We start from the raw sequence: 24,796 nt of genomic DNA, 5'->3' as shown, positions 1-24,796 counted from the left end.
AGCTAAGCATTGTCCTAGAACAAAACAGAGGTCTGTGTACTCCTTAACTTATATTCTAGTGAGGACATTAAACATTTACTGACAAGTAAATATAATGATACAGTTGTAGTTTCTTTGAAGGAAGGGATAAACTGTGGTAGAGTGAATGATTTTACAAGTGGCAGGGTGGTTGTTGGAACTGTAGTTTTAAATAGTGATCATAGTAAAGTAGACATTTGAACTAAGGCTTAAAGAGAGGGCTAACCATATAGATATGTGGAAGATATGTGGGGAAGAGCATTCCTGGCAGAGGGAATAGCCAATGCAGAGGCCCTAGGGTGGAGGTATGTCTTGCATGTTCAAGGATAAGCAAAGAGGTCAGGGTGGCTGGATTGAAGTGAGCAAGGTGGGGAGTAGTAGGTGATGATGCCAGAGAGGTAAGATGGAGAGAGGGGTCAAGTTTTGTGAGGCTTTGGTCATTTTCAGCTTTAGGGCTTTTACCACAGTAGAAATGGAGAGCTGTCTGAAGGTTTGGACAGAGAAGTGACATAATAATCTGACCCAGATTTTAAAGCAATTCAAAGAAGCCTGGCAGGCAGAAAGACAAGCTGTGCCACTAACTGCTTTGTGTCATCCTTGGGACACATAGCACTTTTTGATTTATAAAAAAACATGTTCACATCTCTCCTCTCCTTTCACTTGAATCTTTGGAATATTGTGAAATATTTGTTATTTTTTCTATTTTACACACGAGGAATTGGAAGGTCAGAGAGGGTAACCAACTATCCCAAGGCTCCTCAAGTGGGGAGTCTCAGAGCCACACCTTGAACCCAGATCTCTTGACTCCAAATTTTGTGCTTTTTCCACCATCCCACATTAAAACTGGAAGAACTCCATGCTCTTTTCAGCCTTAAGTGATTTCAAGTTTGGTGGGTGGTTCTCAGATCAACAGAGCAGTAGCAGCATGTGGGTTTCTTTGGGAGATGAAAACCAATTTGATTCTTACCTTCTGAGACAGCTTGAATTTAAAATTGATCTACTTATACCATAAGAAAGCAGGTTTGCAAAGGGTAGAATGGATTTGGAAATGTTCTTTTTTAAAAAAATTTAGCTACTTGGTATGAAAATTGGTTATCTGAAATCATTTCTTAATAATTAAGTGGCATCACAGATAATCAAACAGTTGCTGGCTTTTAGAATTTTGTAAATGAAAAAGTAAAGTAACAATTCTTATACTTTTTTAAGACTTTTGGGGAAATTGAAATTGTTTTTATCAATCCATGCTTTCAGGCCTGTTGGCCCATGACATGTGTAAGGTTTACTGGTGTAATGATTATTATTTTTTTTTTTTTTTGGTGTAATGATTATTTTATGGCTTAAAACGCTTGTAATTCTTGTGGAGTAACATAGTTCTGATCATAGAGACGTGGGGACTTTTGTTTTCTTAATATTTATTAGTGTATTTAAAAATACAGAATAGAACCTAATTTAAGCTAATCATGAAAAGTTTGATTAGACTGTTTCATTAATGTTGTGAACTATAAACAGTCATTGCCTTTATTACACTACCCTTCCTGTGACTTTGAGCCATCTCTTTGTATTAATTAAAAATTCAGTTTTTCCAGAATTAACAAAAAGGATCATTGAATGATGCTAAAACACTCATGCCAAGAATCTAAAAGTTCACATGAACAATTTTCTTCTATTCTTTTGTACATTTGGCTACTGTCAGATTCCTTGTTAATATTCATGGTGTCACAATTGCACCTAAGACAGTCTTGAATTTTGGCAGTGAAATAAAGTTCCTCTTTCATGTCTTTCAAATATTAATGAAAAACAAGGGAAATAGAATTCTGCAGTTATTCTGATGGTTTAAAATTAGTTTCTGTGGGTCATTTCATAGGGTTCAAGTATTTATAGTTTTTTTTTTTTTTTGAGCTGAATTATATAGTTGGCTTGTCTGTAATTTAGCTTAAGGGAAATTTCATTTTAAGACTTAAAAAAAAATCTACAAGGAATGGGCAACCAGATGACAACCACCACCAAGAAAAAAGTAAGTGAAAAACTTAGAAGATTCTTTACAAAATTTCTTATTATGTTACCTTTTCAAAATACATTCTGGGCAAGTGGGTAGACAGAGACTAACAAACGGTAGAAGTTACTAGAATACTAAGGTTAAATTGTCATTACACTGTGGTAGGCATTACTTATGTGGGCAGCAGTGAAAAATAGTGATCACTTAGGAGCCAAGCCAGTCAACATCAAAAGTGATTTCCAGCAAGTGTAGCTGCTGAATGACTGTGGTGCAGATCACCTACAGATGGAATCAACTAAAGTGATAAACTCAAGACATTTGTTTGGAACAGCCATAAATTGTGAATTGAAATGCCTGTCTTCATCGTAGTACAAACAGCTTACCAAAAGAACAATGGTCAGTAGAAAGGCTCTTTTAAACACATCGAAGTATTAATAATGCTGAACTAATTTACTTTATAAATCATTCATAAACCAGACAGATGTCCACTTTTGATTATACCCTTCCACATACCTCCTGTCTGATCCCCCAGCCTTTTCCCCAGTCTGTCCACTTCTGTTGGAATCATTGTGAAAAAAAATGTGTAACTTTAAGGGAATGAGATAGGAAAGATGTGAAAGACAAGATTATTTAAAGTGGTGGTTTTCAAACATTTGAGTGTGTCAGTCACTTAGATATCTAGTTGAAACATAGAGTTGTTGGACACCATTCCCAGACTTTCTGAGTGAGTAGGAGTGGGGTGGGGCCTGAGAATTTGCATTTCTAACATGCTGCTGCTTCAGGTACCAGACCTTTGAGAATCACCGTTAGAGAAAGGTGCTTTCTGATCCAGAAAAACTAATCAACTGTGTTAATTGCTACTTGACAGTAGGATTCAAAGAAACACAAGTAAAATTACTTCTAGAAGCCATAGCAGCACTTTGGCAGTTAACTGTGAGAGTAATCAAAGGATACTCCTTTTTATTTTTATTTATTTTAAAGATTTTATGTATTTATTCATGAGAGACAGAGAGAGAGGCAGAGACACAGGCAGAGGCAGAGGGAGAAGCAGGCTCCATGCAAGGAGCCTGATGTGGGACTCGATCCTGGATCCCAGGATCATGCCCTGAGCTGAAGGTAGATGCTCAACTGCTGAGCCACTGAGGCATCCCGGGATACTCCTTTTTAAAGGCTTATACTCCCTGGCCAGGACATAGGAAAGCAGGGCAACTGTTCTAGTAATCCTCTGTTTTTGAAATAGTCTAGGTAACTAGGAGATCATTGTAATACCAATTTTTAAAAGAAAGAAGGTAGGGATCCCTGGGTGGCGCAGCGGTTTAGCGCCTGCCTTTGGCCCGGAGCGTGATCCTGGAGACCCGGGATCAAATCCCACATCGGGCTCCCGGTGCATGGAGCCTGCTTCTCCCTCTGCCTATGTCTCTGCCTCTCTCTCTCTCTATGTGACTATCATAAATAAATAAAAATTTAAAAACGAAAAAAAAATAGCAGACTAAGAGATTATTTAAAAAAAAATAAAAGAAAGAAGGTAGATTCCATTAGGTCAGGGAATTTAACAATCATAGGGAAGATTCTGATACAGAAAGGGATATGATAGAGGTGCCTGGTTGGCTCAGTCAGTAGAGCAATGTGACCCTTGATCTTGGAGTTATAAGCTTGAGTCCCACATTGAATGTAGAGATTATTTTAAAATAAAGTTTTTAGAAAGAGGGAGAGAGAGAGAGAGAGAGAAAGAGAGAGAGAAATAGAGAAACAGAGAGGAAGGGAGGGAGGGATATGGTATCTGAAAGCCAAAATTAAAACAAGAACAAAACATGGTAGGTTTGTTTTTGTGCCTTGAATAAATTGCTAGACTAAGTAAGTGATGCTGTGGCAAGCAAGGCCATCTGTGATCTACCTTGTGTTACCATTCTGGTCCCCTTTCTTTACTCCTCTCTCTGAGATGATCTCCTTCTCACTGTGTCCACCCACATACCCTCTCCTGCTTTACTTGCAGTTCTCTGAGCAAAACATGCTCTCTTATACCTGAGCACATTTTTCATATTCTGTTCCATCTGTATGGAATGCCTTTCCTCACTTTCTCTTCCTTTTCCACCTGTTTATTTACTGCTTTTCATTTAAGATTGTGAGATTAGATGCCTTAGCTGTATGCTTCCATAGCATTCAGCATTAACCTTTATTATGACATTAATCACTCTCTTTTATCTGTATAACAACACCCTCACATACATATGCACTGTAATTTGATTTTTATCTTTTTAAAAATCTTGAAAATGCTTTTTATTTTTTTAATTTAGTTATTTTTTCAGAGGGAAGGAGGGGCGGGGGCAGAGGGAGAGCGAGTCACAGAATCCCAGGCAGGTTTCATGCCCAGCATTGAGCCGGAAGCAGGGCTTGATCCTATAGTCTTGACATCGTGACCTGAGTTGAAATTAAGACTTGGACTTGGACCCTCAACTGATTGAGCCACCGAGGCGCCCCTATTTTTTTTTTTTTATCTTCCAGTCTTTACCATTGTATATGGTTCCTGGAACATAATAGATATTTAATGAGTGTTGAATAAATAGTCATTCTGAGGAATGTTGTCAACATCATGGAGTTCCAGTCTTAGGTCCAAACCTCACTTCTTTAATTACTTAGAGCATGACTTTGTGCAGATTGTTTATATTCTTTGAGCCTCAACTTATACGGTCTTCATTTCCTAATAAATAGTAGGTGCCCAAAAAATGGCAGCTACTGTTGTACTGTACTTGCATCTTAGAACATTTAACAGTCTTGCAATATCTGTATGGTTAAGATGGGAAATTTTGGACTATGTGATACAATTAATTCAGAAGTGGTGAAACTTATATTTTTATAAGGCTGTCTTTAGGGGCATGCTCCATTGCTCAATTTCTTTGTTCTGTGCCTTTTAGTATTTAAATAACGGCTCAGTTGAGGATGTTGATGGCATGCTGATCCTTGCTTAGAAGGAAAATTTCTTTTGCTAATTAGGATCCTAGAACTTCTTGACTGGGTAGTAGACAAAGTGATATTTTAAAAAAAAATGTAAATTATTCAACTGGGATCAAAACCTCAATTATGTAAATTCAGAATTGAAAATGGGAGAGGAAGGGAAAAGAAAATAATTGTTCAAAATCTGTGTGTGAAGAAGATTGGGATTTTGATTAAAGCAGGCTCAATATAAATAACGTATGGTGTAACTGCCAACAAAGCCTGGGGGATATTAGACTGTATCAGAGGAAGAATAGTATCTAGAATGTGGGAATGAATTAATCTGTTCCATCCTGGCTCGTCATAGCACCTGAGAAGTGCTGTAGTCAGTTTTGGACACCACTTCTGAGAGGCATATTGATAGGAGAGAGGCCAAACATACTGAAGGGACCTGAGACTATCCTTCAAAAAAGAACATGTGGAAAAAAACCATAGTTTTGATAAAGAAAGTGTGCGTGGGGGGTAGGGGTGGTATATTAGATGTCTTTGGATATTGGAAGGAGGCTTGCTTGGGCTTCTTCTGAATAGCCACAGAGCCCAGAACTAGAACCAAAGGGTAGAATTTACAAAAAAGCACATTTCTAGTTAAAATAAAGGGAAACGCTTTTCACAGTCAGGGTGGTGGAAGCCCTCGTAGTCACTGGAGGGGTGGAGGGAGTACTTGCATGAACAGGGATGTTATTTTGCGGATGTGTCACTAATATAGTGGAGGTGTTGAATTAACCAAGATCCTGTAAACAGAGGAGAAAGTTCTTAACTTTGTTTTGTTTATAACATACATTGTGTGTGTGTGTGTGTGTGTGTGTTTTTAAGATTTTATTTATTCATGAAAGACACAGAGGGAGAGAGAGACAGGCAGAGACACAGGCAGAGGGAGAAGCAGGCTCCATGCAGGGAGCCCAACATGGGACTCAATCCCAGGTCTCCAGGATCACGCCCTGGGCTGAAGGTGGCGCTAAACATCTGAGCCACCCGGGCTGCCCTATAGCTTACGTTCTTAAGTAGAATGTTTGGCACCACACTCTGAAAGATTTAAAAGTAAAATATTTTTCAAAGAAGTAAGTTGCAAAAATTCTGCAGTTATCATCACACTCTGTCTTCCCTACAAAGTTATTATCTACTACTTCTCTCCTATTTTCTAAAAAATGTACCAAGCTGAGTTTTCCTAAGTTTGGTTAGAGACTCCACCAAGGCCTTTTCCCTTTTCTGGGGCAAGGTTCTTGTTGTTTGTGACCAGTCAGATAAACATTGTATCTGAAAAATAGAATGGTACAGAATGTATCTATCCTCAGTTGTAGCAAAATTAAATGTCCCACAAGGCTGGTAATTTGGTGGACACCTTTGAAACATTTACAGCAGGTCTTAGGTGCTACAGCATACTGTATGAAGACCACCGGGTAGCGATTCTGGGGTGGGGTGGGGGGAAGAACCTAGGAGAATAGGAAATAAACTAAGAGATCAGAAGAAGATTCTAGGGAGAGGTACTTGCTACTTGGTTTCCCTAGCACTTCTTTCCCCAGACTTGGAGGCAAACTGCCCTACTCTGAGAAACTCCTTTTCTTTTAGAACCCCAAGGCCCCCTAATTGTGACCCACTTTCATCAGCCTTTCTTCCCTCTACCTCTTCATCCCTCTCAGTAGAATCTGGCATCCTTTTTGTGTTTCCCTAAGGAAATTACCTTTGGGTTTAATTTCAAGATTAGAATAAGTGTAAATTGTGTGCGTGGCATTATAAAATAAAGTGTACATACAAAATATCTTATTGGTGAGCCAAATCTCTAAGCCCATGATTAGCTAGTTAAAAGTGTTAAATAACTCTTGCAGTATTTACTATTTATACGTGTGTGTGTGTATCTGTTTGCTAGCTGCAAATACTTAATGCCCACCATGAGGACACACACTGACAAATGAAGGTATGGGGGGAAGATGGGAAGAAAAAAGGAAATAGGAAATTTTTATATGTAAATAAAAATAGAAGTATTTTTTAAAATAATTTTTTGTTGGGTGCCTGAGTGGCTCAGTCAGTTAAGCATCCAACTTGGTTTCAGCTCAGGTCATGATTTCAGGGTCATGATGTTGAGCCCCCATGTTGGGTTCTGCATTCTGTGGGGAGCCTGCTTAAGATTTTCTCTCTTCCTCTTCCCCTTTCCCCCACTTGTGTGTGTGCTCACTCTCTTTTTCTTTCTAAAATAAATAGATAAATCTTTGAAAAAAAATTTTTTTGTTACCTGTATTTGATCACCTGCCTGCTGGGATTTGGCTGTTCATAAGGAGAAAAGTTCCAATTTCATTTGAAGTGTTCTCTTGTTGAAAATATCAGTTTACAGCATCCAGGAGGACTTTATATTTCAGATATCTGAATTTAAAATTTGTTTATGTGTATGTTTTACTTATTTCTACTTTATATACATATGTAATTATAGAGTTTTTAAAGCATATAGAATACTGATACTGTTTAAGCAGTTTAAAAATGAGGTACTTTTAGACTAATGAAAACTATTCTCAAAATTGTTCTTTATATGTACAGGATGCCAGGTGAGGGATTTGACCAGAGCAATGTGCTGTTTTGTCTTCTGTGCCTAGCCTTCATGCTGTATGCATGAACCTAGGAAGGAATTTGAGATTGCTTTAGAGCTAATGCAGCTTGCATATATGTGACATATTTTTATTTCAATTATTGTTTCACTTTTTAAAATTTTCAGCATGTTGGAACAGGATTCCAGGAGAAAGAATCCTAGTGTGAACCCTGCAAATCAAAGGAGACATCTTCTAGAATTTTCTGCTAAAGAGGTGGAAGACACATCAGATGGTATCATCCAGAAAAACAGCTACAGGTTAGAAGATGGCATGTCTCTGTCTGTTAAAATGATTTAATGAAACTGCCACAGGGCATTAGTAGTATAACTTGACACCTAAATTGTTTATGCACAGTTTTAATATGTCAAACAAACAAGTTATGGAGGCCCTTAATACATTTTACTGTTAAGATCAGTTGTAAGAATAAATTTACTCTTTGAAACCTTTCCCAATTTTGGAATTCTTACAGAGGTGTGACCTTAAAATCTCCAGTTGTGTACTAATAGGAGGCACATACAGTGTACACACATTGTATTATACATAATGTTTTTTAATAGTTTTTTATCTATCATACGGTTACACGTATAGTGTATGTAACAGTATTCATCTTGTGATGAATATGACCTGGTGGAATGATATGGGTGAACCTGTGTGCAGTCCTTTGATCTAATTGTTTATATTTACTTATTGTGATCATTGTTGGATCTCCCTCCCTTGTTATAGTTTATCATTGTCTTAGTAAATTTCTTGCCAGTATAGCTTGCCAGTAGTAAAAGACTTAAAACTTAATGAAAAGACAAGATCTATATTATGTAAACTAGAAGAACGTTATAATGGACATTCTCAGAGCTGTATTCTTTTTTTTTAAAAAATATTTTATTTATTCATGAGAGACACACACACACAGAGAGAGAGAGAGAGAGAGAGAGGCAGACACACAGGCAGAGAGAGAAACAGACTTTCTGTGGTGAGCTTGATGTGGGACTTGATCCCAGTAACCCGGGATCACGCCCTGAGCCAAAGGCAGACGCTCAACCACTGAGCCACCCGGGCGTCCCAAGCTGTATACTTTTTGATAAACATTTTCCTCTGTTATTTGGAATTTTTATTAGAGCCAAGTGGAGAGAGGTCCTTAAGTAAGAAAGCAAAGGGAGGTCACGGTGTGGCAATGATTGCACAATATAATGCTTGAGAATCATGAAAGATTTGTTTACTTATAACTCTGTAAGGTCCTACAGGCCAAGAGCCATAGGGGAATCATTTTTTTAAATTTTTACTGTGACAGCCATATTACTGAATGAAATTATTACCATAGTCCTGTGGGCTTGTCTCCTTTTAACCTTCCTGGAAAAAAATGCTAGTTTTCATTTTTTTGGGAATCTGCAGTGTGTAGAGTACTATGTTAAACGTGGTGGAGAATCCAAAGAATTCTATGGCAATAAGTGTAATGCAGCATACAATGTGATGGATGCTATAATATTGGAAAATACTATATAGCATTTCTTGGTTTTCTTTAACATGCCAAATTTAGCCATACTTCTGAAATAGTGATCTTAGTGCTCACTTAACATTGAATATTGCTGGAGTTTAATAGTATCTTTCATTTTACTAAATGGTTGTCCAAGATTGCCCTACATGTTCTACATGTAATTTTGAGTTCTATTGTCCACATGAGATCCACCAAAACTTAGATAGATTTTAAATGTCATAGTCTTTGGATTTATGAGAGTTGAGAATGTGCACTTTTAGGTGTGTATTGCTGTTGTTAAAAAGTTGAACAAGTTATTGATTAAATACTTGAAATTATAGTTCAGATAGCCTTTACAAGAATATTATTTTGAACTAAATAAATACAAGCCTTCATCTCTTTGTCTGTGGTAGATAAGGTGGAAAGCATAGTGCTCTGATCATCCTAGTTCAACCTAGATGTTTGATGACCCTCAGACTGTAATTTATCAGCTCTCACAGTAGTATAGAAATGCAGGCCATTTGCTCTTCCCCACCCCACAGTCACCATTGCCTATGCTGGGTTACTGGTCTTGGTAAAATATGGAAAAGATTATAGATTCTTGGCTACATGCAAATCTCTTGAAATATCTAAGGTTATTATTAAGCAGCTTGGGAGATTCAAGTAGGTATCAGTTCATCAATTTTATATTCTTACTTTTATCATCATAAATTCTGAATAAAAGATACCAGAAATGTTTGTGCAACATTTGAAAGCAACAAATGCAATTAAAAAAATTTTTTTTACTTATTTATTCATGAGAGACACACAGAGAGAGGGAGAGACACAGGCAGAGGGAGAAGCAGGACCCTGGGACTCGATCCCAGGACCCTGGGATCATGACATGAGCTGAAGGTAGAGGCTCAACCACTGAGCCACCCAGGTGCCCCTACAAATGTGTTTTGAACTGATTTTTAGATAGTTTATTTATATACAGCCATGATACTTTATTTATTTTTTAATGCACTTTACTTTTTATTGTGTTTCATTTTTTAGGAGAATTATAAGAACTGGTTCAAATAAAAAAGGAGTAGATTATAATCCCATAATATATAATATTGCATTCTCCTAGCATTTAGAAATTAACTGCATATGTGTTTTCAGGTTCAGAAATGTGTGGTTTATAATAAGATGCCATATAATTTGTCAACCAAACTGGGACAGTTTTTAAAGAATGAAAGGTGGTGCTGAGTAATAATTACATCAGGACATCAGGCATGCTAGATCCAGGACTGTCTTAGATAAATGAGAAGGGATGGTACATAGAAGGCATCATCCAGAACCTGCCTTTATTCCAGGAACTCTCATTAAGTCTGCCCCCCAGCACTGTCCTTTACTTAAGTGATTTGTTTGCTGAAATGGTATCTTTATCGATATGAAATAGTTTGCAGGCAGCCTAGAATTCTGACCATCTCAGGAATAGTGTGGATCTGATTGTCTCCAGATTGCATGTTGGCTTAGATTCTTTCTTTTCTTTTCCCTTCAGCTCCAACCGGTTCCTTTTCTGGTATTTCTCCTATCAGATTCTTTTTTTTTTCTTTTCTCTTTTTCCTTTCTTTCCTTTCCTCTTCTTAGAGTATTTTTGGCTGATAGAACAAAGCCAGTTCGCACAGATGCATAGAAGTCATTATACTAGGGTTTATTACATGGAAATGAAATTATATATCAAAAATATATCCTCAAAAGTAATTTTAGACTTCTCTGATGGATAGTAGCATTCATATTTTTTTAAGTATGAAGACCTGATTTTTTAAACTAAGGCAAATGTGACAGGTTCTTTTTTTTTTTTTAAGTATAGCAAACAGCCTCCTCTTGTAGGCATTTAGAATTTACCCAGTACAATGAAGGTTTTTTTCCTTCTCCCTCAACACTTAATTTTAGGGTGATATGTGTGCAGTTACTACCTGTGTACCACCATCTCTGTTATTCTAAACAATGTAACTCTCAGAGGCAGAGGTGAGGACATGGAAGATGTTCTGGTGCAACTTGCAGGGAAGAATCATATGTATGCCCTCAGCTGTTGTTTTTTCCATTGTATGTGGCATCCATAGAAGTCTGTAACTTTTTCCTTGAAGTTAGTTTTCCAGTTTACCAAAATTATTTTTGTCAGGGAGGCCAGTTATTTCAGTGTTGCCAAATTCAGTGGAAACTTCTGTCTTCATCTTGATCTTTTCCTCTGGCGCTGTGTGGATTCCTCCTTCCTTAAACATTCTCCTTTGTGTTGCTACATTTTTCAGTTTGGCTTTTTCCATGGGCCTCGTTTTCAGTCTTCTCTCTGGCCTCCTCCTTTATTTAAATCTCATCCTCTGGAACTGTGGACTTTCTGGTTTTCTTTCTGCTTATGTGACTCATCCATAATTTAGCACACACTCCATATCTCCATATCCTGACAACTCCCAACTTTGTTTCTCATCCAGACTTCTCTCCTGAGTCTCTAGACTGCTCTTCTCAATAGTTTCCTTGATCTCTCTCTCTCTTTTTTAACATTTCAAACTTAGCACATGCAGAGCAGAACTCTGTGTTCATCCTTCAGCTGCTTCTCAGCAACAGTCTTCCTCATTCTCTGTTGTTTAAGCCAGAAGCCCTGATTCCTCCGTTTCAACAAGTGTGGTTGATACTCTTTCCAAAAAGTATCTTGCATTGGTTCACTGCTCTCCATCTTCACTGCCGGCACCTTGGTCCTATTTTCAGCTCTTGCCTGGATTATAGCTCTCTCCAGACTGGTCTCCCAGCTTCCCCTGTAGCCTCTATCGAATCCAGTTTTGGTACAATGGCGGGGTGCAGGCATACACTGAAATACATCACTTCTCTCAATAACCTTCTGTGAGCTTTTCATTACATTTACGTTCAGTGATGCCTTATCATAATCTGATCTCTTTCTTTCTTTCTTTCTTATTTATTTATTTTATTTATTTATTTTGTTAAAGATTTTATTTATTTATTCATGAAAGACACAGAGAGAGAGGCAGAGACACAGGTAGAGGGAGAAGCAGGCTCCCTGCAGGGACTCGATCCCAGGACTCTAGGATCACACCCTGAACCGAAGGCAGACGCCCAACCACTGAGCCACCCAGATGACCCTGGTCTCTTTCTTTTTTAAAAGATATTATTTATTTATTTGAGAGAGAGAGGGCGAGTGTGAGGGGCAGAGGGAGAAGCAGACTCCCCACTGAGCAGGGAGCCTGACGTGGGGCTCGATCCCAGGACCCTGGGGTCATGACCTGAGCTGAGATGCTTAACCTACTGAGCCACCCAGGCGCCCCCGATCTCTTTCTTTCTTTCTCTCTCTTCTTTCTTTCTTTCTTTCTTTCTTTCTTTCTTTCTTTCTTTCTTTCTTTCATTCATTCAAGGTTTTTTATTTATTTGTTAAAGAGAGACAGTCAGAGATACAGGCAGAGGGAGAAGCAGGCTCTATGCAGGGAGCCCGACGTGGGACTCGATCCTGGGTCTCTGGGATCACACCCTGGGCTGAAGGCGGCACTAAACCACTGAGCCACCCAGGCTGCTCTTTCTAACCTCGCCTTTGTGCCTCCCTCACTTGCTCACTATTCTGCAGCTTGTGTGTGGTCTTTAAATAGGTGGAAGCCACCTTCTCCCTACCTGCGTCTGTCTTAGAACACTCTTTCCCCAGTTTCTGTAGTACTGGTTTCTCATCCTTTGCCTTGACTTAAATACCATCTTCTCAGAACTATTTCATCTAAAGTAGGTACTGTATTGGTTTTCTATTTCTAGTTAGACTCTTTCTTTGTTTTTGTTTTTTTTTTTTAAGATTTTATTTATTTATTCATGATAGACAGAGAGAGAGAGAGAGAGAGAGAGGCAGAGACACAGGCAGAGGGAGAAGCAGGCTCCATGCCGGGAGCCCGACGTGGGACTTCATTCCGGGACCCCAGGATTGTGCTCTGGGCCAAAGGCTGGTGCTAAACTGCCGAGCCACCCAGGGATCCCGTAGACTCTTTCTTAATTTGGATTTATGTGTTTGTTTGTCCATCATTCCCCTTGTATTTCACCCATCTTTCCCTTTAAGGTCTTTGAGGACAGAGACTTCATTTTTCTTGCTCCCTGTCAGATTTCTAGCACAGTACCTAACATAACTGGTATTCAGTAAATATTGGTTGGATGTATTAATGAAAACTGTGAGGCTAGTCATACCTAATTTTGTGTTTACATTTTTTTTCTTTTTGAGTTTTAACTAAATGTCTAGTTTTCTAAATCTAGAGCATTGAATATAAAGAAATTCAAGACAGATCTAATATTTTTTATTGAGAAAGCTTGAAATAGTAGACTGAAGAGAATAGATAGCAATAGTGCCTCCAGCTCAACTTCTGATTTTCAGCTTTGGCTTTGCTCCCTCCATAACACCATGGATATGGATTCAGTGTGACAGCTAGGAAAGTGTATTTTTTTTTGAAGCTTATGGAGTAAATGGTTAATATTACTTGGGTGTTTTATTAGTGACTCGAATTCTTCCATGATTTTAAAATTTATATTCAACTTTTCAACACTTTTCACTTCTTTCCCACCAGATGTTTTATGCTTTGCCTTACCCCTGCCACACACAGTTTTAAGGAAGCTTCAATTTTGTTATCACAGAATTGTGAATTACGACAAAACTTTGGTCCTATTCACATAATACCATCTTTCCTGTCAGTCAGTGGGTCGTTCCCTCAAACCGCTCCCCCATTACTGTGTCACCTCTGTTGCAGCAGCACCATATATGCCTTGAGCTCATTGAAGATGCAGACCATGTGTTGTTATTATTTCCTTAGCTTTTGGTACATAGTAATTGCTCAATTAATGGTGGCTGGATAAGTGTGAATTACCATGGCAATCTGCGGAAAATTGGAAAGGGACATTTATGCTACATGGTCTATACTTCCTGCTTTTTTTTTTTATTGCATTTGTTTCTATCTTGTGGTATATCCTATTTACTATATTTTTATTTCCATAAAAAGTTAATACTACTAATGATTTTCTTATAGCAAACTACTTAGGAATTTAAGACACAAAGGGATGTATTTTGTACTTGTTTTTCAGATATGATCATTCTGTTTCAAATGACAAGGCCTTAATGGTGCTAAGTGAAGAACCACTACTCTATATTGCTCCACCTCCTTGTCAGCCCCTCATTAATACCACAGAATCCCTCAGGTGAGTGTTGTAGATTGTTAGAGAAATATCTGCATGGGTTAGCACCTAGAAAACTATTTGTTCAGATTAGTTAAGTGGCAGAGAGGAGCTCTGAATATTTGTTGGATGCCCATAGGCATATCATCAGTTGTCCAGTTTCCCCACCAGCCTGATAAACAAGGTGATGGGTCTATTTCATATGATAGTATTAGGGTTGTATGCTTAAATATATGCTTTATTTGAAAACTACAGAATGATTTTAATATAAAAATTTGGGTTATTAGACTTGAAAGTGGTAGGTAACATTCATAGTAGAAGAAGGTGCCTTTTTCTTCAAGTTAGGAAGGTAACAATTTGAAGAGAAATGATTCTGAAGATATTTTCCCGTTTGAGCATGCTTTACCTTTCCTTATTTACTTTTCCCTTGAAAAATTTCCTGTGATTTTGGATTCTGTCTTGAATCTCAAAAATTGCTTCAGTTTTTTAAACTAATAATCAACTATAATTAAGTAATAACAGTCTAACATCTTCACAACTGCTGTAAAAAGTAAGCACCATATATGGAACTTACATTTGAACTAGTGCTTTTCCTTATTTGCAGTGTTGGGAATTTTGGGTTATAGTGCATTGAAATTTGTTCCTCCCTGCAGCCCCCACCCCAAGTAGTTGAGTTTATTCTTTTCCTTCTCCCAGAAGAGCATGATTTTCAAAGGCTTTAATGCATCAATTTGCTGGTAGGTTTCTATAACTTATTAAATGCTCTTTAGCATCTCCAGTGTTGGTGTGTATATAGCCCAAGAGCAGAAATAGGAGATACTTTTTTGTGAGAAAAACAAAACCAAACAAAAACAACTTTGTGTTCAGTATTTATATTTGGAAGCTATTTTAGCATGGGTTTAAAAATTTTTTTGAACTCATGATTGAGGGAGGCTACTGTATGAAAATGCACGTTGTATTAAAAATAACATTATGGTCTTAGCTTTTTCAGATTGAAAAGGACTATTAAATCATCAGGCACTAGGGTTGCTATTTGGAACCTATAGAATAGGATTAAATTGATTTTTAACCAAAGGTGAGACATTTATTTCTATGAAGTATGTTTAATTAACTAAGCTGTTTTATAGGTTAAATCATGAACTTCGAGGATGGGTTCATAGACATGAGGTGGAAAGGACCAAGTCAAGAAGAATGACGAATAATCAGCAGAAAACCAGAATTCTTCAGGTTTGTTTCTTTTGTTTTTGAACAATGGTTGGCATATTTGTTGGACATCTTCTCTCAGATGGATTACTTTATTCCCTGAAAAATTTGGAAAACTTGAACTTAGTCACTTCCCACTGCTGTCTCCTGCTTCAGATGCAGCTGTCAATGCCACTGAAGTCCTCCTCCCGCGTTTTATAGCACCAATAGTTGGTGCTCTTTCCTGCTCTCTCCCTCAAAGTTATTTTCAAGCCAGGGGCTCCCATGCATGGACATCTTTGTCAAGTGTTTTTGGCACAAGTGGTATGGTAGATGGTACTGTTTATCTTCTCTGTTCTTAGAGCTTTTCAGAAAGAGGGTGTTGAAACATAGGGCAGCTTAGAAGTGGAGGCACATCTTCATGGAGAGTATTTTTGAGCTTAGACATGAGGGACTGGCTACAGGTAAATGACAGTACTTATTTAGAATCTATTTAATTGGACTTCCATCCTTTTTTTTTTTTTTAAAGATTTTATTTTTAAGTAATCTCTATTCCCAAGTTGGGGCTCAGACTTAACAACACTGAGATCAAGAGTCACATGGTCTACCTACTGAGCCAGCCAGTCTCCCCAGGTGGGCTTCCACTAGTGTTGTTTACCACAAAGCACCATTTGTAGTCATTCCATCATTCAACAGACACTCTTTATTCTGAAGCACTTAGACTAGCAGCTGGCACATTCCAAGCTCCCAATAAACATTATCTATGGTAGTAACAATGAGTCAGGTATGGTTCTAGATCCTGGGGATTTGGTAGTGAGTATGATAAAATCCCTGCCTTCCTGGAACTTACATCCTGGTGGGAGAGATAAGCAATAAACAACTAAGGTGAAAGATAAATACTGTATGATCTCACTTATATGGGGAATCTATTAAAAAAATGAAAACAAAAACTGAACTCTTGATACAGAGAACAAATACTGAGACTGGTGGATAGAGGAGTGGGTGAAATAGGCAAAGAGGGTCGAAAGGTACAGATTTCTAGTTATAAATAAGTTATAAGGTTATGATATACAACATGGTGACTAAAGTTAATAATACAGTATTTGTATATTTGGAACTTAGTGAGAGAGTCTATCTTTAAAGTTCTCATCACAAAGGAAAAAATTAAATAAATATTTAAATATACTCAAAATTAGAGATAAGTTCTCTAAAGAAAAAGTGGGGTTGGAGATTAGAAGTTAAATTGAGAGCTAAGTAGCTATCTTATTATTATTTTTTAAATAATTTTTAAAAGTTTTTTTAAATTTTATTTACTCATGAGAGTTACAGAGCGAGAGAGAGAGAGAGAGAGAGAGAGAGAGAGAGAGAGGCAGAGACACAGGCAGAGGGAGAAGCAGGCTCCATGCAGGAAGTCCCACGTGGGACTCGATCCTGGGTCTCCTGGATCACGCCCTGGGCTGAAGGTGGCGCTAAACCTCTGCGCCACCAGGGCTGCCCCCTAGGTAGAGAAGGCTTCTATAGAGACTACATTTGAGTATTGTCAAGGTAATTCATGTTAGGTGTTGTAACAACTAGCCTTAAAATCTCAGTAGTTTAATGGAATACAAATTTGTTTCTCACCCACACGACATCTGATACAGCTCTCTAGGATGGCTTTCCTTCAGGCAGGTTCTTTCTAAGTTCTTTATACTTTGTGACCCCAACAACATGAAATTCTTTGGTTCTAGCTTTGGATGTTGGGGAAGAGAGAGCTTGGAAGATTGTGCACAATGTTGTAGGGATCCAGCCTGAACTTTAGCCAATGTTCAGTTCTCTCTTGCAGTAGATTAGGCAAATGTAATCTCCCCGTGTGCTCAGGAAGAAGAAAACGGTTTGGTGAGAACATTGCTTTTGCAATAACAAAAAATGAAGGTGTGAACAGTGTAAAGATCCAAGGGAAGATCTGGAGAAAGAATTTCTGGAAAAAGGGAATAGCAAATATGAAGCTCTCAGGAGGAAACAGTCTGCATATTTGAGTAACATCAAGAAGTTGTATATGGCTAGGCTGCAATCTAGGGATACAGTAGAGGAAGATGACATCAAAGAGGCAGTAAAACCTAATTCATATCAAACCTCATAGGCTAGGTGAGAACTTTGGATTTCATATTGAGAGATTTGAGCAGGGAAGTGATTTAATCTCATATTTTACCCCCCAAGATTTTCTCTTTCTTTTAGCAAATTGCCTATAATGTGACTAGGTGGGTTTTCTTTTTTTTTAATTCAATTAATTAACATATAGTGTATTACTAGTTTCAGAGGTAGAGGTCAGTGATGCATCAGTTTTATATAACACCCAGTGCTCATTCCATCATGTACCCTCCTTCGTGTCCATCACCCAGTTACCTTGTACCCTCACTCCTGCCCCTCCAGCAACCCTGTTTGCTATGGTTAAGAGTCTTTTATGGTTTGTCTCCCTTTCTGTTTTTTTCTTGGTTTATTTTTCCCTCTTTTCCCCTATGATCTTATTTTATTTCTTAAATTCCACATTTGAGTGAGACCATACAATTGTCTTTCTCTGAGTTATTTCACTTAGCATAATATACCTTCTAGTTCTATCCGCGTCATTGCAAATGGCAAGATTTTGTTTTTTTGATAGCTAAGTAGTATTCCATATACATATATATACACCTCATCTTCTTTATCCATTCATCTGTTGATGGACATCTGGACTCTTTCCGTAGTTTGGCTGTTGTGGACATTGAATTAATTAATTAATTTTTATTTTTATTTATTTATTTATTTAGTTATAGATTTGATTTATTGATTTATTGATTTTATTTATTTGATAGAGAGCCCAAGCAGGGGGAAGGGTAGAGGGAGAAGTAGGCTCCCTGCTGAGCAGGAAGCCTGATGTGGGGCTGGATCCCAGGACCCCAGGATCATGACCCGAGCTGAAGGCAAACTCCCAGCTGACTGAGCCACCCAGGAACCCTTTTTTTTTTTTTTTAAGATTTTATTTATTTATTCATGAAAGACACACATAGAGAAAGGCAGAGACGTAGGCAGAGGGAGAAGCAGGCTCCAGGCAGTGAGCCTGATGTGGGACTCGATCCTGAGACTGCGGGATCACGCCCTGAGCCAGGGGCAGGTGCTCAACCCCTGAGCCACCCAGGCACCCCTCAAGATTTGAGATTCTATGATTATCCCCTGTGTGCCTCTCTGGGCCTCTCTGATATCTTTATTCATGTATTATGGCAATTTTGTTGGTTGTTAGTACCCCTGGAAGCTACAGGCACTCCTTACCAATGTCACAGTTCCTCACAAGCCCAAAGCTGCTTACTGGCATCGGAATGCAATGTCTCGGAATGCAAAACTCATGTCTGACAAAGATTACACTTCAGCTGCCGCTGGGTGGAGGAAAAATGGACTCTGTCTCTCTTTGCCTTTCCAAGTCTGATGCAAGCATATATTATTGGCAGTACCTAAATTATATCAACCCTGATGGCAAAAATCTTTGGGTAATACAGGTTTTAGGCTTCCACTCCTTCCTATACAGGGGAAGAGCAAAAAATAGGCAGATAATTGCCAGTCGATAATTCCACAGAAAAGATATAATAGACTTTATGAAAAGTTAGGTTACAATTCTTGGCCTAAATGAGTTTTTTGCTTTATCTTTTAATAAAGTTTTTCATGTTATTTTTTTCCTTTTCTCACTGGATAAATGAATAGAGAGCTTATTTACTATATGAGGCGTACTTGGTGTTCTTTAATCTTAAGGGAATTTTAATGCAAAAAAGATAATTTTGTTTTAATTTCACAGCCTTTGAACAGGAGGTGATCTGTAGTATTATTTTTTTCTCTAGTATCTTTGGTGAATATGTTTCTGTAATGAGCTTAGATAATGGTCAGAAATTTGGGCCTCTTTGCTATTATGGAAAAAGGAGTGAGAAGGATGCATCTATATTTGCCAAGGGAAAAATAAGTTCTTGGTAAGAAGGATCATTCTGCTTATATTATTGTCAATACCAAAACAGAAAGAATTCCACTGATCTCTCTCTCAGTGTAAAGAGTGCTCTGGATACTCTTCTTTCCTCATTTCAGCCCTCTTTTTCCTCACAGCCACTCCTTCCAGATGTTTAAAAGGATCCAATAGTCTAGTTAAGATAGTCTGTAAATTTGAATAATTGACATTTCTTTGAAATTTCCGTGATCTCTAAGCATTATATCTTTCATTTTGCTCATCCCATTTCATAATTCTACCCTCCGTCTAGGTTGCAAGTCTAGAAAAGGTAAAGGGGCCCATTAGTGAAAATACCTTTCAAAATGAAGGCAAAATCAGACATTTTCAGACAGATAAAAACAGACAGTTTATCTCTGGAAGGTCTGCACTCTAAGAAATACTAAACATTTTTTAGATTAAGGGAAATGATAGCAGAGACAATTTCAGATTAGCAGGAAGGAAGAGCATCAGAATGGGCAAATATCTGATAAAAATAAATGGTCTTTTAATTAAAAATATCTTTATTTTATATATGTATGTATATTTAAATGTCTTTAAGAGATTATTTTTTTAATCGAAACTTGTAACAATTTCTTGTGGGTTTATAGCTTATGTAAAAGTAAAGTGACAAGACACTAGGAACACAGAGGGAGATAAATGGAATTAGAAAGTTATATTGTTCAAATAATATTTAAAGGTAGACTGTGGTAACATAAAGATAATCTCTAGAGCAAACAGTGAAAAATAGCACAAAGAAGCAAAGCTGAACAGCCAATACAGGAAATAAATGTGGAATACTAAAAAAAACGTATTTTAACCAAAAGAAGTCAGGAAAAGAATAAAGAACAAATAGGATAAATAGAAAATATATACCAAGATAGTGGACTTAAACCCAGCTGTACTAGTAATTACATTTAATGGGTAAACACATGGGTTAAAAGGGAGAGATTGTCAAACTATTTTTGAAAAGGGAAGACACAACTATATACTGTATATAGGAAGTAACATTTTATTGATGGATTGATTGACTGATTTGTGAAAGAGAGTGTGTGGGCATATGGGAGGGCGGAGGGGCAGAGCGAGAGAATCTCAAGCAGACTCCCCATCAGGTGTGGAGCCAACACTGAGCTCCATCTCCTGACTCTCAGCTCATGATTGGAGCTGAAATCAAGAGTCAGGTGCTCAACTAAAGGCACCACCCAGGCACTCCAGGAAGTAACATTTTAAATATAAAGGCACATGCAAAATAGAAGGGTGGAAAGATGTATACTGTATAAATATTAAGCATTATAAAGCTGGTGCGGGGGGCCAGCCAGAGGTTAAGGTCTGCCTTCTGCTCAGGTCACGATCCTGGGATCCAGCCCTGTGTCAGGCTCCTTGCTCAGTGTGGAGCCTGCTTCTCCCTCTGCTCCTCACCCTGCTTGTGCGCTCTCTCTCTCTCTCAAATAAATAAATAATATCTTAAAAAAAAAAAAAGAAAGCTGGTGTGGTTATATTTATCAGAGTTCTAGACAAAGGATATTGTAAGTGACAGGGAAATTTCATAATTTATAAAAGGGGCATTTAAGAAAACATAATTCTGAATATACAGACCCATAATAACAAAGCTTCAAAGCAAAAAAAAAAAGTGATAGAACTAAAAGGAAAAATAGACAAATATGAAACATAATTGGAGCTTTTAACATCCTCTCATTTATATGTAAATGTCTACCTCATATTTTTGCTAATTGTGACCTTTTGCTAAATCCTACATAGCTAAAAATGTCAAAGCTCATGGGCAGTTTTTCAGAGCTTCTTTTGTTAATTGGTGTAAATGACACGCCCAATTTCTATTTGCTTAATAGCTGTATAAGAGCTTTCTTTAAAGCCTCCCCACTCATTTCTGAGTTTAGGGAAAGAAATCTGATTTTTTTCAGACTTTTATGTTAATTTCAAATGTGCCAAAGTAGCAATATCATTTAAAATTCACCAGATATTTAATCTGTTTTTTTAAACTTAATTTTTATTAGCTAGCTCTAATTTAAATTTGGCTTTATTGGGACACTTGGGTGGTTCAGTGGTTGAGTATCTGCCTTTGGCACAGGGTGTGACCCCAGAGTCCTGGGATCAGGTCCCACATCAGGCTCCCTGCATGGAGCCTGCTTAAGTGTATTTGTTTTTCTTTTGTCCTTTTCATTTTATTGATGCTCTTTTTCATTTTTGTTTGAACAATCTTTTATTGAGCACCTGTTTCATGTTAAGACTTACTTTAGATTTTCATAAAATAAAACCCTTGTTACAAAGCCAGAAATTCGAAGCCCAGTAATCATCTCTGCATATAGGTTCCATCCACAAAATAACCCTTTTTTTCCTTTAACCCTTTATATATTCTTCTATTTTAACATGTATCACATTGTATTGTTTCCACATGTCTGTCTTCCTAAGCGCGTGTTGTAGGTGCTCTGTAAAAGTTTGACTGTTGAAGGATGGATGGATGGATACAGTAATGAAGAGATGCTAATAGTCTTATGAGTAAACGCTTACTTAAGCCACTTTTTGACAGGGTATTAGTAAGGTCAGTTTCTAACATAGTAATTGGTAATGTGTTCTTGAACACTAATCCCCTTCTAAAACTCTTCTGAAGATCAATCTACACAACTGCCTGGGAATAGAAGACATAGGACAAAGCAGATACTAAGAGGAAGATAGGTTTCCAGTATAGCATCCGTGGGTCACTTGTGGTTCCAGATGAGACTGTTCTCTGGCCAAAAACGTCATCAGTGAGATCTCTTTAATGACAGCTTAGTCCATAGGTATATTTTGGCATGAAGGCCTTTGTATTTAATTCAGTAAACAATAGGATCTAGTTTTGTTATGGACCTTTCACATTTCAGGAACTTTTCATTGGGGGAAATAATTATTTTAGACAAACATAAATTGTTTTATGTTCAGTAATATTTGTATGAGTTGGTCATAAAACTTGTGATTTTGGACTAAGCTTTTAGGCTATATTTTTAAACTTTATGAGAAATGTCTTAACATTTTAATCTCCTTAAGACACATCTCAAGTCCAGAGTGTAACCAGAAGAATTCTAATCTCTCTGTTGGTGTCTAGTTATATGAACCTAATATGTCAGAATATTCATGAACAAAAAAGTATATGAATACTTTAGTGAGAGTTTAGTAAATGTAAATGTAGGCTTAGTCACTATAGGAAGATCTTCATATAATTTCATTATATGGTATTAAATTTTTTTTTTCTTCCAGGGTGCTCTGGAACAGGGCTCAAATTCTCAGCTCATGGCTGTCCAATACACAGAAACCACTAGTATCAGGTAAGAAAGTGTGGAAGTTCTTGGCCAAGGAATTTTAAATACCTAGTATTTTAGTGAAGTTGAAAAGCACATTTCCCTTCCACCTTAAACTTGTTCTCATCTGTGACTTTTCTGTTAGTTCACTTAACATACTGCATCAGAGCAGTCAGAGTATACCCAGATAATTTCAAAAGGTTAACTCTCAAATTCCTTAAATACAGATTCAGTTAGAATGCTGTTCAGTCATAATTTTGCTATAAAATTTAAATACATATAACTCTCGTCCACAATTTGTATCTATTTCATGAGCCAAGAGGAAGAGAATGTTATTTTGTGAATGAATGTCTCCTCTGTGCCAGGTGTCCTGCTGAGTGCCCTACATGCATTTTATTTTTAAATCTGTATAGTAACTTAAAGTGTAGATAACACAGTCCCTATTTTATATAGAGAAAAACTGGAGAAGTCATTTATTTTTTTATTTTTTTAAAGATTTTATTTATTCATGAGAGACACAGGGAGAGAGAGGCAGAGACACAGGCAGAGGGAGAAAGCAGGCTCTGTGCAGGGAGCCGGACGTGGGACTTGATCCTGGGTCTCCAGGATCACGCCCTGGGCTGAAAGCGGCGCTAAACTGCTGAGCCACCTGGGCTGCCCTCGTTTATTTTTTCTAAGCCAGAGTCATAGAACCAATAAGTGGCATAGAATAAGCATTCAGATCTGTTTGATTTAAAATGCGTTTTTCACCACACTGATGCTACTTAAGATTTTGAAGGATTCCCAAAGGGGTGCTGTACCTAAGTTTGAAATATATGCACCAAACCTATCTCACTAAAAGGAACAGTATGATGGGAGACCATGTAGTGTCATGATTAAGATGCTGGGTTTTGAGTTGCCAGAATACAAATCATTTCTGCCATTTACTTGCTCTGTGGATTCAAGCAGGTTACTTAAGTTTCCTCATCTACAAAATTTTGGCCACACAGAGTTGATGATTAAATTGCGTAATTTATTTACAGCACTTTATATGGTACTTGGCATGTTCAAAAACCAGTAATGACGATGATGTGATATTATTGAAGACAGTATCACTGAAGTGGAAGTAGAGTCTCAGATTCTGTCTGTATCTCTCCCTTAGACTTAGCGTTCATGATTTATTTAATATTACTTTCACATTTACTGAGCACCAGCTGTGTGTCAGTGTATCAGGTACTGAGAATGTATGCCCAGTATAAGTTGAGAGCTGTTCATTATCCTATTAACTGAGAATTGCCAATAAATGGCACTGAGCAGCATATTGGCATATCATGAATGTTTAAAATCCTGAGATACTATATTATCTTGTAGAAATAGGTAATTCAAATGTATATAGTAACTAATAATTCTCTAGTGATCAGAGTATTTCATTGATTTACTATATACATATTTAAAATATTTTTGCTATTTTAATGGAATTTTTTTTTTTTTTTTTTTTTTTTTTTTTTTTTTTTTTGAGAGAGAGACAGAATGTGTCCCATGGAGGGGTAGAGGGAGACAGGGAGACAGAGAGAGAGAATCTCAAGCAGACTCCACACTCAGCACGGAGTCCAATGTGGGGCTCCATCTCATGACCCTGACATCATGACCTGAGCTGAAATCCAGAGTGGGACGCTTAACCCACTGAGCCACCCGGGTCCCCCGACAACCTTTTTATTAAGGTAGGCTCCATGCCCATTGTGGAGCCTACTGTGAGGCTTGAACTCATGACTCTAAAATCAAGACCTGAGCTGAGATCAAGAGCTGGACACTTAACCTACTGAACCACCCAGGCACCCCATATATTCATTTTTGATGCATCATTATAATGGGATAATATTTCTTTACTAGTTTGTTTGTTTGTTTTTTTTTTAATTTTTATTTATTTATGATAGTCAGAGAGAGAGAGAGGCAGAGACACAGGCAGAGGGAGAAGCAGGCTCCATGCACCGGGAGCCCGACGTGGGATTCGATCCCGGGTCTCCAGGATCGCGCCCTGGGCCAAAGGCAGGCGCCAAACCGCTGCGCCACCCAGGGATCCCCCTATTTCTTTACTAGTTAAAAACGTTTTTAATCTCTGTATCTTCCCCTGAAGTTTGCTGTGAACCTAAAAGC

The 24,796-nt window shown here is 37.7% G+C and overlaps 1 protein-coding gene across 1 annotated transcript in view; it reads left to right on the top strand.

Annotated features, from left to right (window-relative positions):
• The window catches only part of ATF6 (activating transcription factor 6), a 202,928-nt gene that overhangs the window by 63,691 nt on the left and 114,441 nt on the right, over positions 1 to 24,796 (top strand). The window contains exons 10-13 of the mRNA XM_025991244.2: positions 7,707 to 7,838; positions 14,126 to 14,239; positions 15,343 to 15,442; positions 22,623 to 22,690. Coding sequence (XP_025847029.1) covers positions 7,707 to 7,838; positions 14,126 to 14,239; positions 15,343 to 15,442; positions 22,623 to 22,690 — 414 coding nt within the window. The remainder of the gene's footprint in view (positions 1 to 7,706; positions 7,839 to 14,125; positions 14,240 to 15,342; positions 15,443 to 22,622; positions 22,691 to 24,796) is intronic.

This window comes from Vulpes vulpes, chromosome 5, assembly GCF_048418805.1.
Source record: "Vulpes vulpes isolate BD-2025 chromosome 5, VulVul3, whole genome shotgun sequence".
Lineage (NCBI taxonomy): Eukaryota > Metazoa > Chordata > Mammalia > Carnivora > Canidae > Vulpes > Vulpes vulpes.
This window is presented reverse-complemented; position numbering and strand designations above follow the sequence as displayed.